General features: G+C 39.9%; 1 protein-coding gene across 3 annotated transcripts in view; it reads left to right on the top strand.

Annotated features, from left to right (window-relative positions):
• Positions 1-10,761, top strand: part of IMPG2 (interphotoreceptor matrix proteoglycan 2) — a gene marked incomplete at its 5' end in the record, with an annotated part of 71,515 nt that extends 60,754 nt beyond the window's left edge. Inside the window, 5 exons of one of the 3 annotated variants that reach the window (XM_081235095.1) lie at positions 3,743-3,953; positions 5,264-5,452; positions 6,810-7,011; positions 7,485-7,564; positions 9,448-10,761. In XM_081235095.1, the coding sequence (XP_081091221.1) occupies positions 3,743-3,953; positions 5,264-5,452; positions 6,810-7,011; positions 7,485-7,564; positions 9,448-9,460 (695 nt within the window). In that variant the 3' untranslated portion in view covers positions 9,461-10,761. Of the gene's footprint in view, positions 1-3,742; positions 3,954-5,263; positions 5,453-6,809; positions 7,012-7,484; positions 7,649-9,447 lie in introns of those variants that run through there. The other 2 variants (XM_081235097.1, XM_081235096.1) reach the window with 2 other exon arrangements.
• Between the last annotated feature and the right edge of the window lie 6,241 nt (positions 10,762-17,002).

Raw genomic sequence — 17,002 nt, 5'->3', positions numbered from 1 at the left:
CCTTTATGCCTCAGTTCAAATGACTCTTCCTCAGGACTTTCACTGATTCACCCATAATCTAGGTTGGTTCTTTTCCCTCTGTAGAGTTTATAACTATTGTAGTCATGGTAACTTACGCACATACTTGCTAAATAGCTATTTTGCCCAGTTGAACTATCCACAAGGACTGAGACTTTGTCTGTTTTATTAACCACTTGGTAGCCAAAACCTCGCACAGTGTCTTGCATGTAGAAGGTACTCAAAAATACTGTGAATGAGTGAAATGAACCATTGTTCTTGTTTGGAAGACTTGGATGCAGAGGGTACTGCTGGATCCTCAAACCTTTGTTCTTTTTTACCTTCTATATACCGGAGGACAGTGATTTTGAGTAGGAGTAAGGTGGAATGTCTGGGTTTGTATTTCTCCAGTGCTTTTCACTCTCAAACTGGTTTGGAAGTCAGCCCTATTCTTTAACCGGGAAAGAAGCAAACATTCCTTCCTTTGAAATCCTTGAAGGACTGTTATTCACTGAAAGTGAGGAAAATGATTTAGCTAATCCCCCTATAGCCAAATCTCTTGCCACTTGAGTTCTTTAAGGACATTTGCACATTCTTTGCCATGTGGTGTAGTGGAAGAAGCAATTAATTGTAATTTGGAAGGCCTGGTTCCTTGCCTCTGCTCTGCCATTTATCATTTGTGTGATCCTAGATGAGCTGTTTTATCTCTGAGCCTTACTCCCTCATATAGCAAATGGGGATAATGTTACCTGGCCTATGTATTTCATAGGGCTATTCTAAGGATTAAACAAATAGCATGTATAAAAACATTTGACTAGCCATACAAATGCAAGCAGTGATGATTATAAAACTTTTGCAAAAGTCTACCCACTTCTTTTTAAAGGGAAGTACATAAATAAGTGCATTTACCTCAGTTTTGTATGTAACTCACATGTCAGCTGTATGCCAAATCATCCAGGTTTATAGAGTCACCTTTTTCCTTAATATTCAAATGAATTTGCATTAGTCCCTCCCGTGTGCTGTGTTAAACCTGCATCCATGGCCCTCAACCCCTAATATCTCTAGGAATTATCAGGGAACTTAACTGTCTCTTAATCATCTCCAGCTCTGATTTCCTTCTGCTGGATTTCCAGTCTCACATTTGTCTTGACCCTTGTGGTTGTTCTTTATGTTAATCCAACACAGATCATGGTCCCATGTTTTTACTTTCCCAAAGTACCTCTAACACAAGGCAGTTGATTCCATCAGATATTTGTTGATGATATGAGGGTGATGGAGGAATTTTTATTGTAGCACAGGAGATGGGTTAAAAATATTACTGTTAGGCGTAAATATCCCAAAATTTCTCAGCCACCCTTTCAAAGGTGTCTTTTAATGGCCAGTTTTTTCTCCAGGACTAAGTCAGCTACCATGTTACTCTGGCCACTCTGGTTGTATTTCCAGACCTTCTTCACATTTCCTCTACTCTCATTCTCCGGGACCCATCAATCCTTCTCTTAGCCTGTCCCTGGAAAACCAGAGTGTAATTCATTCTACAGTTTAGATCCCTGTCTCCCATCCCAAGATTAGCTCCAAGTCTACCTTTGTTTTCCCATAAAGTCATTAAAGTACTCTTCCAAACAAAGAGCTATCTATTCTGGGCCTCCACCTTTAACCTGCACAAAAGACTTTAAAACTTTAAATCGACTTTAAAACTCCAGTCTTTTATTCACATGATTAAAATATTGGTCTTGGCCTCTCTCCTTGATCTGGAATCAAAAGGGAGCAACATGTATCTTTTTCCTCTTATGGATTCTGTTTTTCCTTTCCCTAGACACTCACCCACACCCATGGAATGGTCACAAAGTTTTAGAATTTTTAATAGAATTTTCCTATTTCTTGTATATTTTTAGTTAAAAGCCTTCAGATTAAACTATTATTTTATCTGAAGGTTGGCTAAAGATAAGATTGACTTGTCTCTTGCTTAATTTGTTTTAATATGTAGTGTCTCAGAAATTCTTGAATTTCCATCAACAAAGGGGGACTGTGCAATATCATCCTTCCCACCCCCTATATACACTTCTATACCTCACTGCTGGGCCAGGATTAGATTATTTTCTGATTAAAAAGTCACAGAATGAATACCAGGGTAAGGATGTGAAGACTTAGGAACTACACAGTCGAATCCTGCTGTGTAGTTCCCTTGTAGAAACTGCCATCTGTCAGCACATTTGTGTGCTCTTCTTGTTATATGAGCATCTTATTATTGGTCTCCTGTATTAGTATCCTAGGGCTGCTGTAACAAAGGACCACAAACTGGGTGGCTTCTAACAACAGAAATTTATTCTCTCATAGTTCTGGAGGCTAGAAATCCAAATCAAAGTGTTGGCAGAGACGTGTTCCCTCTGAAAGCTCTAGGAAAGAATCCTATCTTGCCTCTTCCTAGCTTCTGGTGTTCACCAGCAATCCTTGACACTCCTTGGCTTATAGATGCATCACTCCAATCTCTGCTTCTGTCTTTATACGGCCTTCTTCACTGTGTGTCTGTGTCTCTGTGTCCAGATTTCCCTCTTCTTATAAGGACACCAGGTATTGGACTAGCAGTAACCTAATCCAGTATGACCTCATCTTAACTTGATTACATTTACAAAGACCCTATTTCCGAAGAAAGTCATATTCTGAGGTTCCGGGTGGACCTGAATTTTGGGGGGATACTATTCAACCCAGTATCTCTCCCCATTCTCACATAGGGCTAAGAAAGATCAGCTGCAGAGATCCTACAAACTGCAAGGCCACAGATTTGTGCAAAATGTCTTTAATTTTCACAGTAGCAAGGAAATCATTGACTCTGAGAGCAATATTAATTTATCTGGAAACTAAGAGACTATGCTCTTTGTTTTTTAACCTCCCCTTTGTCTTCTGGCTAATTCTTATGCTTTTTCATACAGATGATTTTATGGGTCATTTACAGTTATTTCCTCTATTTGTGGTATCTTTGTCACCATTTGCAATTCAGAGATTGTCATTCACCAGTGAAGAACATACAGTGGAACCATGGTAGGATGGAAGGCCCATCCATGGTCAATGTCTTTTATCATTTTTGACTGGTTTGTGTCTTAATTAATTTTAAAAAATGTCACTTTCTCTCATCCCATCAATGAAAAATGAAATTACTGAAGCTAAAATACTGTTGAGGGTGGCCTGATGAGGAGGTGCAGGGCTGATTTGTTTTTCTGACATTAGCTTTTGCTAATCTCCAGTGTTCTTAGGCTGCTTTTATTGGGCTATACCCATCCTTGAAGCTTCCACCAGTTCTTCTCTGGATACTGTCTCTCCATCCATGTTCTCGGTGGGGTGGGCTGGGAGTGGGGCATGTAGCATCATGTGCAGCATGGAGGAGGATGACAGAAGGATAGGGTTGGTGGAAATGAATGGTACATGAAAACTGTTTAATTTAGATCTACAATTACATGGATTTTAAAGCTTCTACATGCTTCCTACGTAAAACAGGTAGAGGCTCACCAGGTCATTGGGTTTTATGGTTTGGCTCTGAGTTTCAGAGAAATTTGACAAAAGCTCATCAATCAAGGATGAATCAGAAATTTTTTGTGGTGTGGATGGTGGTGTTGTATTTCAGTGATTCAGGAAGGGGATTGGATGTTCACGGTACTTTGGATGGGGGAGCCTTAGTGGAGGGGTTTCATGTACCCCAATTCCTGTGTTTTGCCTTTCCTTGTATCGTTTTCTGGTTTGCTTGATGTTTTAGGTGATCAAGCCAACCCTTGCAAGTTTCAGGCATGCAATGAATTTTCCGAGTGTTTGGTCAACACCTGGAGTGGAGAAGCAGAGTGCAGATGCTACCCTGGGTACCTGAGTGTGGAAGAACTGCCCTGTCAGAGTCTCTGTGACCTACAGCCCGACTTCTGCTTGAATGATGGAAAGTGTGACATCATGCCTGGGCATGGGGCCATTTGTAGGTATGCTATAGTTAGAGATTTTGGCTTCACAAGATTAGAAATACTTCCTCTGAAGAAAAGAGATCTGCACCTATGATGTTAGGACGATCACAACAATATTTATTATAGAAGTTATATCTAGGAAATAGATGGGTGCCATCTAGTCCTCCTGTGAGGACTGAGTAAGTTCATAGGCCTGAATTATACACAGTTCAATGGGTTATTTTATCTTATGCTCTTAGGGAGCTGTAAGAAAAACATTGCCTAGTGTCCTACGGAGAGTACTTAGAGGAGTTGGGGATTTTTGTGTTATGGTTCTTAGTGGTGATAACAAGGCAATTGGTGATCAAATTAGGTTTAGGCATATGATCGACACTTTACACTGTATCTGAAACAGAGGAGTTTTATTGTTCTATTTGAATTATGTCCTTAACAGCTTTGGGCTGCTCTTGGTCCTACTGAATATTCAAAAATAAAGAAAAGCAAGTATTTAAAATTGTGACAAATATATTTTAAGTATCTAAGATCTATTTTTTAAAGGTAGAACCAAAGAAAATGCATCAGGCAAATGAGCAGATTCAGGTAGCCTTCCCTGGTCACTCCCCTTAAAAAGAGCAGAGCAAATCAACCTCCCAACCACATGCAACCAAAGTCACATAGTGTGAAAGGAGAGAATGCTGCGAATAAGCTGGGGAAACATCAATAAGAGGACCATTTGTGAATTTCAAAAAGGGCAAATGTTGGTATAGATGCCAAAAAGAGAAGAAATAGGTGGAAATGATCCACACTTTTCTATGGGTAAAGTTTAGCTAGAAAACTAAAAGGAAAAATAGTCTCTTGATTTCCAGAGAAATGAATATGATTTTGAAAAGCAGTGATTGCTGCTCTGGGAATTGAAGATATTTTTGTACAAGTGGGTGGCCTTGGGGTTTGGAGGATCTCTGCAGTGTGATGAAAGGATGTGAGGAGTCTAGGAACCTGGGTTCTAGACCAGCTCTGTTGCTGACTAATTGTGTGATCCAACACCAGTCCTTTTCCTTCCCGGGCCTGTTTTTCATTATCCATAAATAAGGAAGTTGACTTTCTTTAAGTCTAGTCAGTCTTTTAATCAGTCTTTACAAGTAGTCATTGAGGACTTCCTGGGTCTGTGCCAGGTCTCATGCATAGCCTTAAATCTTACCATTTAACCTGTATATTTACCTCTTTACTGAAGCTTCATGTGGTCAGCATTTATTTCTCTGTCTGTTCCCAGTCCCACTGTAGGTTCTGCTGTTACTTGGTACTTTCAGCAGAGTGATTCCATTTTGGGGCTTGGCCACTTCTCGTTCCAGGTGCCGGGTGGGTGAGAACTGGTGGTATCGAGGTGAGCACTGTGAGGAGTTTGTGTCCGAGCCCTTGGTGATAGGCATCACCATCGCCTCCATGGTTGGACTTGTCCTCATTTCTGCTGCTTTCGTCTTCTTCCTCATCAGGACTCTTCAAGCTCAATATGTTAGGAGAGAAAGAGAGAGACCCTTCAGGTAAGTAAGGACAATTGCTCTCTGATGGACTAAAATATTCCTTTTATTCATTCATTTTGTACTTCCTGTGTGCCAAATACTGGAAAGGATCAGCGTGGAGGGGAGAGGGCTATAAAGTTGAATAAAGACAGGGTCCCTGTCCTCAAAGTGTGTCAGATTGGAAACAAACATAAGCAACAGTTTGAACAAGCTGCTAGGGTGCCTAGATGAAGAATGAATTTGTTTTGCTTAGGGGAGGACATCTTAGAAGTTTTAATGATGGCTATGGTATTTAGCTGGACCAAAAAGTAGATGTTTGCTGCAGGGGGTGGGTGGGAAACTTTCTAGCTAGTTGAATGAACATTAACACGGTCAGGGAGGCATGCATGAATCTCACTGCACACTGAAGGTCACGGTAGGGGAGGGGTTGGAAGGGTGATAGGGATGAGGGGAGGCCCTATGTGAGGACCAGATCTGTTAGTTCGTTCCCCTTTGGCTCATTCCAGTGGTAATTAGCCAGACATTAAATCTAGATAAGAATCTGACAAGAAATGGAATCTGGTTCTCTTTTTAGTTAAGCATAGCTTCATTAACAAAGGAAATAAAACTGGTTCTACTTGCTAGACTAGCGATCCAAGGACCTTTTGGGTTGTAATATGATCACAATCCAGGGCTGTACTTTGCTTCTGTGCTTCCAGGTCTGCTTCAGGTCTAGGTTACCTCCCCTCATCCTCTGGCTTAGGCCCAGGAGGCACCTCTCCTAGGTTCCTAGAGCACCCGGGACATAATTCCATATTGTTCTTATACTTTTTATTGGGTCTGACTTTGCATTAGACTGCAGTCTCATTCTGGAGAGATTCCAACAATTCTTTGTATCATCAGCATCTAGAATGTTCCTGGGCATATAATCAATGCTCAGCACATATTTGTAGACCTGAATTGAATTTAATTGAAGCCCATTCTCCCCTGTATTTTTATTTCTAGTAGATTTTTTGTGTGGTTATACACAGATTTTGATTTGTCTACCCTGGGAATAATGGAGCTGTATTCATTTAATGAAATACTATTGGCAGACATATTTCCCCATCAGCATTTATTGGGTGCCAGGCACTGTGGGGCAAATAAAGATGAAGAAGACATGGAACAGTTCCACAGGCACTTACCAGATAGTTGAGATAATAATGATAACACGTGGTAAATAATTTTTGAGGTTGATCTGGATATTTTTCGCAGTCACCTCTCCTCGTCCCCCATTTGTATCCAGTTAGCCTCTTTTTCTTCCTCAACAGAAATCTTGCTCCAGGTAAATAGTCTTCCAAGTAGTTAAGCATCCAAAGAAGAGCCTGATTCAATCATACTTTTCTTTTTGTGGCTCCAGTAGGCAGTCTGACAGCCTCTCATCTATGGAAAGAGCTGTAAAGCACAACCCCGTGTTTGAAAGTCACGGGGCTGATCTCGAGCAGTACGAAGGACCCTACCCTCCGCGGCCCTTCTACAGCTCCACAGGCAGAGAGATGATTGCTGGTCTGAGCAGGGAAGAAATCAGACAAATGTATGAGAACAGTGAGCTTTCCAGAGAGGTAGGAAACTTGGTTTTTCTGTTGCTGCTCTGCTGGGTGTGTGTGTGTGTGTATGTGTGTGTTTTCATGTGTGTACAGTAGGTTGCAAAAAAGGTTGAAAATTATTTCATGATTAGTTTTTTACCTCATGCTATCTCCCAGTCGATGTGATATGTAGAGGGTATACAGTTCTGCGCTGTACCTTATTTCCCACCCAGTGGGTCCTTTATCATTAATAGCAAATGCTCTCTCCCTCCACCCCCCACCTCCTTAGAAATATATGTCTGGGTTATTCAGAGCAGTTCATGTAGTAGCCACACCTTCCATTTTTCTGAAAAGGCCATTGTTTTCTATAGCTCTCCCCTGGATAGTTCAGAAAGCCACAATCTCTTATAAAAATTAGACTTCTTTTTTAAAAAGCTGTTAAAGTTTTTCTAATGCAATGTAGAAAAACTTTCTTTTCCTTTTCTCCTTCTTCTTTTTTTTTTTTAAAGGAAATTCAAGAAAGAATGAGAATTTTGGAACTGTATTCCAGGGATCCTGAGTTTGCAGCTTTTGTGAGAGAACATCAAATGTAAGCGTTTGAGAGAGGGCCCCTACCCAGATTCTTAAGTTTGCCTTAGAGTTAGTGCCACAAGCATGAATACTTAATTTCTGTCCCTGTGACATGGGTTTTGTTGGTAACCAATGTTTGTTGAGTTCTTTTCAGTTCATACACATCCACACAGATTACCTCATTTATTCCTCCTAATACCTTTATAAGTTGAATGTTTCTTATTTAAGTTTTATGAACGAGGAAAGGAAACCTCAAAAAGATGGAGGGACTTACTCAAGATCACGATGACGGCAAATGCCGGAGAAGATTGAAAACAAAGACACTCTGTTCTGGCCTAGAGCTTCCTGGCTCTGTCATATTTTCTTATTAATATAGATGCCACCCATTTGAGTAGCCATAAATCCTCACATATTTTAACATATACTTCCTTTTCCATCTCTGTAGATACTTTTAAGTATGCTTTGAATGAGACAAATCTCATTAAAGTGTGTCTCTTGCTTTTATTAAGTTCATCTTCTCTTTTAAAAAACTTTTTTTTGGGGGGGCTATAGTTGTTTTACAATGTTATGTTAGTTTCTGCTATACAGCGAAGTGAACTAGAGTTCTCTGTGCTATACAGCAGGTTCATCTTACTTTTCAATCTACCTTTTTCCATTACTTTTTTCAGCATGCATTTTGGGCAAATGTCTGTAGTTTTTTTTTCCCTTGTTCCTCAGGATCCATAACCAGACTTAGGTTACAAAAATACAATAATCTTGTAAAGAGAACATTTATAGATGTTACTTGAGTGTAGTGGGTGGGATTATAATTTGGCTTTGATATTTGGTCCTACAGCTGCCCTCACAAAGGTGCTTCCTCATGGATGGGTCTCACCCAGGCCAGATGATGGCACCAGGTTTTTAGAAGAGAAAAACCAGAGCAATTCATGCCTGCTTATAGAAGAAACTGGTAAAGGGTCAGGAAAACACATGTGGTTCTGATTGGAGCCTCTGCCCCTTTGCTCCAAATCCCCTTTCTCTGATAGGCAGCCCCTCACGCATGGTTCCTCTGATAGGAAGGGACAAACTGACATCAAAGGAAACTAAAGAAGATGCTTTTCTAATTCCATTTGCATGGTAGAGACTCCTTTAAACATCTGACTTAGCCCATGGGAGTTGCTGCCAACCTTGCTTGAATGCTATCAGAGCAATATTACTGGGACTCTGCCCTTTAGACCAGGATACCTGCTAGTCTCTGCATCTCTAGCCAGCAGGTGGCCTATGGCTCCACTTCCGTGGTATCCAACAGAAAGAACATGACTGATGTTTTTTATCTTTCCTAAGACCCTTTTATAAGCCCCTCAGAGCCATCTGCGTTCCATGCATTACAAATGCATCTCATCTAGGCTAAGAAATCCAAAGAGAGGATCCAGGAGAGCCTAATTAGGGACAGACAGATGGACTGCATGTTTCACTTTCTTCTGGTAAACTGTTTGGCATTAAAATATATATTAAACAATTCATGTAACAAAGAAGATTTAAACAAGAAGATCCAGTGAAACAAAAGAATGTTCACACAGACACTATAAGGGGGTTGTTCATAGTGGGAAGATGGCATTGAAAAAATGTAAGGTACATAATCCATACAACATTTTCAGTTTTCACATAGTCTGGAGTTTTCATCTACCAGTAGCTCAAGAAAATATTAATGGACTTGATTTAGGATTCAGTAAAAGTATTACATAGTCTCTGTAGATTGGATTCTTTTTTTTTAACTTAGCAAAGCACAGGACAGCTTTCCTGCAAAGAAAGAAGGTATTGGTGATTTTAGGACTATAGCTTGATGATATATTACAACAAAAGGGCATTTCAGTACATTCTGGATTTTTTTCAATTAATTGCTCTTTGTTTTTTTCATGGCAGGGAAGAGCTTTAACCAAAACTCCTATTTTGCAACTGATTAGAAGCCTAGAGAAGATGGAGATCACTCATTCCCTATGTCATATAATTAACTTGAGTTTGGAACTCTGTTGGAAGAAGCGTTTTCTATCAAAAAAATTAAATTTAGGACACAAATATTTTTTTCTAGTTTAAAATTTTAGAATATAGTAAGAGATGTGATGGTTTTTATACCCACAAAGACCAAAAGCTGTACTTAAAGGGAATCAAAACTGTATGGGGCTTCCCTGGTGGCACAGTGATTAAGAATCCACCTGTCAATGCAGGGGACATGGATTCGAGTCCTGGTCTGGGAAGATCCCACGTGCCGCGGAGCAATGAAGCCCGTGCACCACAACTACTGAGCCTGCTCTCTAGAGCCTGCAAGCCACAACTGCTGAGCCCATGTGCCACAACTACTGAAGCCCGCGCACCTAGAGCCTGTGCTCCGCAACAAAAGAAGCCACCGCAATGAGAATCCTGCACACCGCAAGGAAGAGTAGCCCTCGCTTGCCACAACTAGAGAAAGCCCGCATGCATCAATGAAGACCCAATGCATCCAAAAATAAATAAATAAAAGAAATAAATTAAAAAAAAAAACTGTATGAATTCTGGAAAGTGTTCTATAAGGAAACAGCCGGTCCTGGGAGTTGGGGCTGCATATGCTGTCTGCTTCTGAGTCTCTAAGGGTGTCTCTTAATAACTGTGCCTCAGGTTTCCCAGCAGGAAGATAACGTGAGACTCTTACAGGAGGAGGTAGGCTTAGTAGCTGAATATTTTGTAGCATGTTTGTTATTTTCAGGTGGAATGAGAAGACTTTGAAGTAGTTTTAACATAGTTTATGGTCAGACATTCACCTAACTAAAATATTAAGGCTTTTTTGGATCAAACTGCTGAAGAAAAAGCAACCTTTTTGCTGGAGGATAGATTTAGGCCTGCGCTTTGTGCTTCTACCAGAGTTTTAAAATTTCCTGAGCCTATTAATCAAAACCACATTATTATGTTAATCATGTTAATCTCCTATTTTTTTAGCTGTGAAGGTCAACACATATGTATAAAGTTTAGAGGGTTCTCCTTAAGACTACAGATGAATTTAGTCAAGTGGACAGGGAAGGAGTGGGTATCAGGTCAAGAGCACAGTGCTAAGAATATACTTTGCTGATTGATGGGTGGGCTGAGTCAGAACTAATGGGTTCCCTGACTCTGCTGCTGATACCTGACCAGGTCCTGGGCAAATCTTGGCTCTCCTCTAGTTCCTGGTGTATTAATTTTGAAAACAGCACTGAATTTCCTCATGTAGTATAGGTTAGCTTCTCCATTGTGAATACTTTGTGTCTAAATTCACTCCTGCTTGTATGAAACATGGCAGGACTTTCATTGCAATTAAAAACTTTTTTTTCCTTTTTTCCTTTATAGGTTGGAAAAGGCCATATCTCATATAAATTTTAACTGAAAATGGAAGTTTTCCTCTTTCCTAGTACTTTTTTTTTTTTTTTTTTTTTTGCGGTACGCGGGCCTCTCACTGTTGTGGCCTCTCCCATTGCGGAGCACAGGCTCCAGACGCGCAGGCTCAGCGGCCATGGCTCACGGGCCCAGCCGCTCTGCGGCATGTGGGATCTTCCCAGACCGGGGCACGAACCCATGTCCCCTGCATCGGCAGGCGGACTCTCAACCACTGCACCACCAGGGAAGCCCTCCTTGTACTTTCTGAATGGTAGCTTTGGAGGGGGCACAGAGAGGGTAAAATGACTATCACTCCTAATATTAAGTCGTGTATGCAAATAGGTTATTATTGATACAGCTGTTTTATGTTAGATATCTTCATGTTAGTCAAAGACAATCTTACACATTTTGATTTCTTTCTGACCAGATATAACTAACCAGGGATAGATTGACCATAAGCTAAAATACTTGGTTCACTTTTTTTTTCCCTCAACTTGATGACTGCCAATTTCACTCATTATGAAGACACCAGAAACTAAATCTCTGGGATGAGTACATGCCACAGTAAAGCTATTGAAAAGTATTGAAGATATCCAGGTATTTTGCGAAGTATGTATGGGTCACAGGTTTTGTGAATGTGTGTTTGTATAGGTAGGTAGTTCCCTCTTCCCAGGATTCTCTTTCATTCCCTACTCATATAATGGATTCTCTAAAAGTGCAGCATAGGTACAAGCCACCGCTGGGGCATTTTCTACTGGGCCCATTTGAAAGGGAATTGATAATTATCTTTAAAGCATCGTAAATATTAATGACATTTGTCACTACTTAATGCTTAATTTTATTTGTAAAACTTCCTAAGGTTTCTGTTGAAGTTTCTAAACTTTTTTCCCTAAACTTATTTGTGTTAGATGAAAAAGAACATTTGTTTTTATCATAAATTAACCCTAGAAGGCAACCTTTTGAATGAATGCTTGCTGGCAGAGTTCTAGATTGACATAAAGTGGATATGGAGCAGGTCACCATGTGGAGCACTTAGGAGAAGCACAAACTGGGCTGAAGGAGGATTGTTCTTTTCCAGAAGCCAAGCAGTGTAGTGGGAATTTGAGAATGCTGACACGTCTCTGTCTCTAATTTCCGTTTGTATGAACTTTTCATGCAAGAGCAAATCTCTTGGCTCTATATGAATGTCTGCTCCACGTCTATTAAATGGAAGGAACTCCTGAACTCTCAGGGAGAGACCTGAGGGCCTCAGTTCAGGAATAAAGACTTTGGCCCAACTTTGTTATAACTGAACCATAGTGAGAAACATCAGAGAATGACATTTCTATGGTGAAGGTCCACAGATGAACACATTTAAAGGGCTAAAAGAGCTATCAGTCTGACAGGACAAACTACCCCAAAAGAGCTTCTTTTTGTTTTATTTATTTATTTATTTTTGGCTGCATTAGGTCTTTGTTGCTGCGCGTGGGCTTTCTTCAGTTGCGGCGAATGGGGGCTACTCTTCATTGCAGTGCATGGGCTTCTCATTGTGGTGGCTTCTCTTGTTGCGGAGCACGGGCTCTAGGCATGTGGGCTTCAGTAGTTGTGGCACATGGGCTCAGTAGTTGTGGCTCATGGGCTCTAGAGTGCAGGCTCAGTAGTTGTGGCACACAGGCTTAGTTGCTCCGCGGCATGTGGGATCTTCCTGGACCAGGGTTCGAACCCGTGTCCCCTGCATTGGCAGGCGGATTCTTAACCACTGTGCCTCCAGGGTTAAGAGCTTTGTAAAAAAGCTTTCCCCAAGGTAATTTAATGGCATGTAGTCACCTAAAAGTATTAGGATAAGCTCTTATTTAGGCTGTGTGATTGAGGAATGAAATGTTCTGATTATTAGGACATTCTTATTGATCTAGCAATATAATATTTAATACAATTGTCACCTTATTTAAAAATAATATAATGCAGTGCATGGTGAAGAACTCAAACTTTTTTTTTTTTGGATTCATAGATATCACCTTTATAGTTGAGTGTACAACCTGATTCTTATTTTCATGGGTTGTGGATAATGGGGAATTTATTTGATAAATAGGACTCCATTTCCACCATGGCAATGTTTTAAGGGTATTTGTTCACATTTATGTGCCCTAAAGTCCCATTTACTTTACATAATAAAACAAGTGCAGGTTTTACATGATTTTATTCCCACCTCTTTTTTTTTTTCCCTGCAGTATCTGGTTATCATGGCTTGGCTGCTCCCCTTCCCCTGCTTTTTACCACATAGTAAATTTTAATATAGTTGAACGACCCTGACTCAATATTACTTCTGACAAAAAGATGAAAATTGCATAAATATTCTTTATAGGCTCTCAAACCATGTTGGCTCAAATACGATACCTGATTTAGTTATTTACTTGCATGCTTGTTTTATAAGTTTGCCTTCTTCCATTTCATGAGTTTTAGGCAGCTGGTGTCTTCGTGTCATTGCCATGTTTTCAATAATGGATACTTTGACATCTATCAGCCCGTGAACTGAATTTTCATTTTGAAATGGGAAAAGAAGGTAACATATTTACTCCATAAGAAAACTGCTGATTTAGGAGAATAACATCTTTATTAAATGAGATATTTTAGCCAAGAAAAATATGGGTCTTTCTTTTTCTCTTAAAATGTTTGTAACAATTCCCAGTAAGATGGGTGGGGCCAGCCTTTCAGATTTACAATCCAGCTGCAGTGAGTTATGCATTCTAGCTCATTCTATTCCCAAGCGTGCAATGAATGCAGAAAAATGATGTGACGGTCGCAATCCTAAAATCAGTTGCATTGTGTTTCACAGAAGATCCTGGCTGGAGGTGGGAAGGTGGGAGGGTACTAGAAAGTAATTGAAGTAACGAATCTACCTAGAAATTTCCTTGAGCCGTGCATTTTGTAAAACCTTATACTATCCCTATGAGTTAACAAGATACAGGTTAAATCACTCCCCTCAGGGTAATAAGACACAAGTTAGAACACACAATTTGTAGCTCCAGCCAGGTTTAAATGATTCCTTATCCTGACTTTTTTTTCTTCACTTATATATAATTGGTTCTTTAGTGATTAAGGGAATAAATAGGAAAAATGTAACCATGATATCAGAGAATAAAGGTATAATTATTTATGTATTCAGACTGTGTGATGATTCTGAAGTGACCATAATATATGTTCAGTGTGGAGTATGGATAATGAAGGATTTTTCTTTTTCATCTTGTTTATAATGATACTGTACATAAAGTATGGGTCAGATAAGCTCATGTTACTGTACTGTTTGCTTGAAATGCTCTAGTCTTAATACTAGCTAATTAGAAATAAAAATTTAACAGTCTTTATGTATATGAAAGGTCTTTTTTCTCATGTATATAACTGTGCCATTTTCATTATTAATAAACTTCTCTTTCAAGAATTTCCCTACATTTTTTTTTGTCAATTAGAATAAAACATTGTAGATTGTAGCAGTAGTTCAGTTGTAATTACCACTCAAAGATACACCCACCCAATATGAGCATGGTGTGGGAAAGGTAATCATTCTTTGATTAACCTTTGTGTAGTGAGGATCTTGGAGAATTGGAGACAAACCCAGAGCCTGATTGTTGCCCCAAATTTTGTTGATAGTTAATAATGCTGAGTTATTATTTGGCCTCTCTTGAACTTTAGTCTTTTAAAGTCTTAGAAACTTTCATTTTTTCCTCATTTGCTTAAGGCAGGGGTGGAAGGAAAGCTGATGGAGTTGATTAAAGAAAGATTAGGGGTGAGTAGCTAGCACCAGCTGTCCTGTAACAAGAGATGGAATTGGTGACCTGTCTAAAAGAGAACAAGAAGACATAAACATGGTATAACAGCAGTATGATGCAAAGTTGCATGGGAAGGTCAGCTACCACTTACTTAAGCATCAGCATCAGAAACCTCAACTTTATGTTTTTTTCCCCACGTTTGCATGTTGCTTTGCTGGCAAGAGGCCGTGAGGAAGTCCTAAATCAGTCTTAAGAAAGAGAAGGATGGTCTTGATTTGACTCTAAAGACTGTATTAAAAAAACACAAAGTTGGAGAAATGTGTCCAATAAATACCTATTGATAGATTAATTAGTGACCTAATTTTAGAAGAAACAGTGAGTAATAACCCTGTTTTTAATAAGTCTAGTCAGGACAAGCCTGAGTTACTCTTAGGTCATGTGTTCACCACACTGGTCCACTTTCTAGGTTCTTTGGAATGTATGTCTCTTCTGAGCTAGTCCTTGATGGACTGTGTCCTATGACGTTTAAGTTATCCTCTCACCAAAACACACACATATATTGTGTTCCACGTTTTTTTTTGTACAAATGAAGCTATGCTAATATAATAATCAATATTAAGGAATCATGCTTTTCCTAGTAATATGAATATTGTATGTAGGATTTCTGGGAGTAATTTATTATTCCAAATGAATAACTCTAATTGTCAGTATTGCACTTACCATGGCAGGTTTGGGGAATCTGCATATTTTAAGCAGGTGGGCCTTTGAAGAAGCCTCCACAAAAAAAACCCTGTCTTTTACGCCTTTTTCTGTACCATTTATATGCTTCCGCTCTGCTATTCACCAAGGCTGTGTTGTAATTTTTTATTTATGTCATTGACCTCCCACTAAACTGAATTCTTTGATGTTGTGGCCATATCTTGCTCATTTACTATTCACGAAACCAAAGAGTGCTTGATGCCTAGTTGTTCTACAATATTTATTCAATTAGCTTGAGATAATGGGTCATCTGTATTTAATGAATAGCAAGCAGATTAGGTGCAACTATGAGTGGTTTACAAACCTTTTTTTGGGGGGTGGGGTGAAGTAGAAAAGAATAGCTTTACAATTCAATACTCTGCCAGGCAAAGGGAGACACACTGGGCTTCTGCCTCGAAAAACTGTGTCTCAACACCAGAGGATTTTTTTTTTTTTACATTTTTATTGGAGTATAATTGCTTTACAATCGTGTGTTAGTTTCTGCTTTATAACAAAGTGAATCAGTTATACATATACAAATGTTCCCATATCTCTTCCCTCTTGCATCTCCCTCTCTCCCAACCTCCCTATCCCACCCCTCCAGGCGGTCACAAAACACCGAGTTGATCTCCCTGTGCTATGCGGCTGCTTCCCACTAGCTATCTACCTTACGTTTGGTAGTGTATATATGTCCATGCCTCTCTCTCTTTGTCACAGCTTACCCTTCCCCCTCCCTATATCCTCAAGTCCATTCTCTAGTAGGTCTGTGTCTTTATTCCTGTCTTACCCCTAGGTTCTTCATGACTTTTTTTTTATTCTTAAATTCCATATACATGTGTTAGCATACGATATTTGTCTTTCTCTTTCTGACTTACTTCACTCTGTATGACAGACTCTAGGTCTATCTACCTCATTGCAAAGAGTTCAATTTCGTTTCTTTTTATGGCTGAGTAATATTCCATTGTATATATGTGCCACATCTTTATCCATTCATCCGATGATGGACACTTAGGTTGTTTGCACCTCGTGGCTATTGTAAATAGAGCTGCAATGAACATTTTGATACATGACTCTTTTTGAATTATGGTTTTCTCAGAGTGTATGCCCAGTAGTGGGATTGCTGGGTCATATGGTAGTTCTATTTGTAGTTTTTTTTTTTTTTTTTTTTTTGCGGTATGTGGGCCTCTCGTTGTGGCCTCTCCCGTTGCAAAGCACAGGCTCTGGACGCGCAGGCTCAGCAGCCATGGCTCACGGGTCCAGCCGCTCCGCGGCATGTGGGATCTTCCCAGACCGGGGCACGAACCCGTGTGCCCTGCATCGGCAGGGGGACTCTCAACCACTGCGCCACCAAGGAAGCCCTATTTGTAGTTTTTTAAGGAACCTCCATACTGTTCTCCATAGTGGCTGTACCAATTCACATTCCCACCAGCAGTGCAAGAGTGTTCCCTTTTCTCCACACCCTCTCCAGCATTTATTGTTTCTAGATTTTTTGATGATGGCCATTCTGACTGGTGTGAGATGATATCTCATTGTAGTTTTGATTTGCATTTCTCTAATGATTAATGATGTTGAGCATTCTTTCATGTGTGTGTTGGCAGTCTGTATATCTTCTTTGG

The sequence above is a fragment of the Mesoplodon bidens genome (genome assembly GCF_964165515.1).
Source record: "Mesoplodon bidens genome assembly, chromosome: 5".
NCBI classification, from domain to species: Eukaryota; Metazoa; Chordata; class Mammalia; order Artiodactyla; family Ziphiidae; genus Mesoplodon; species Mesoplodon bidens.
The sequence above is the reverse complement of the archived record's forward strand: the minus strand, read 5'-3'. Positions and strand labels throughout refer to the sequence as shown.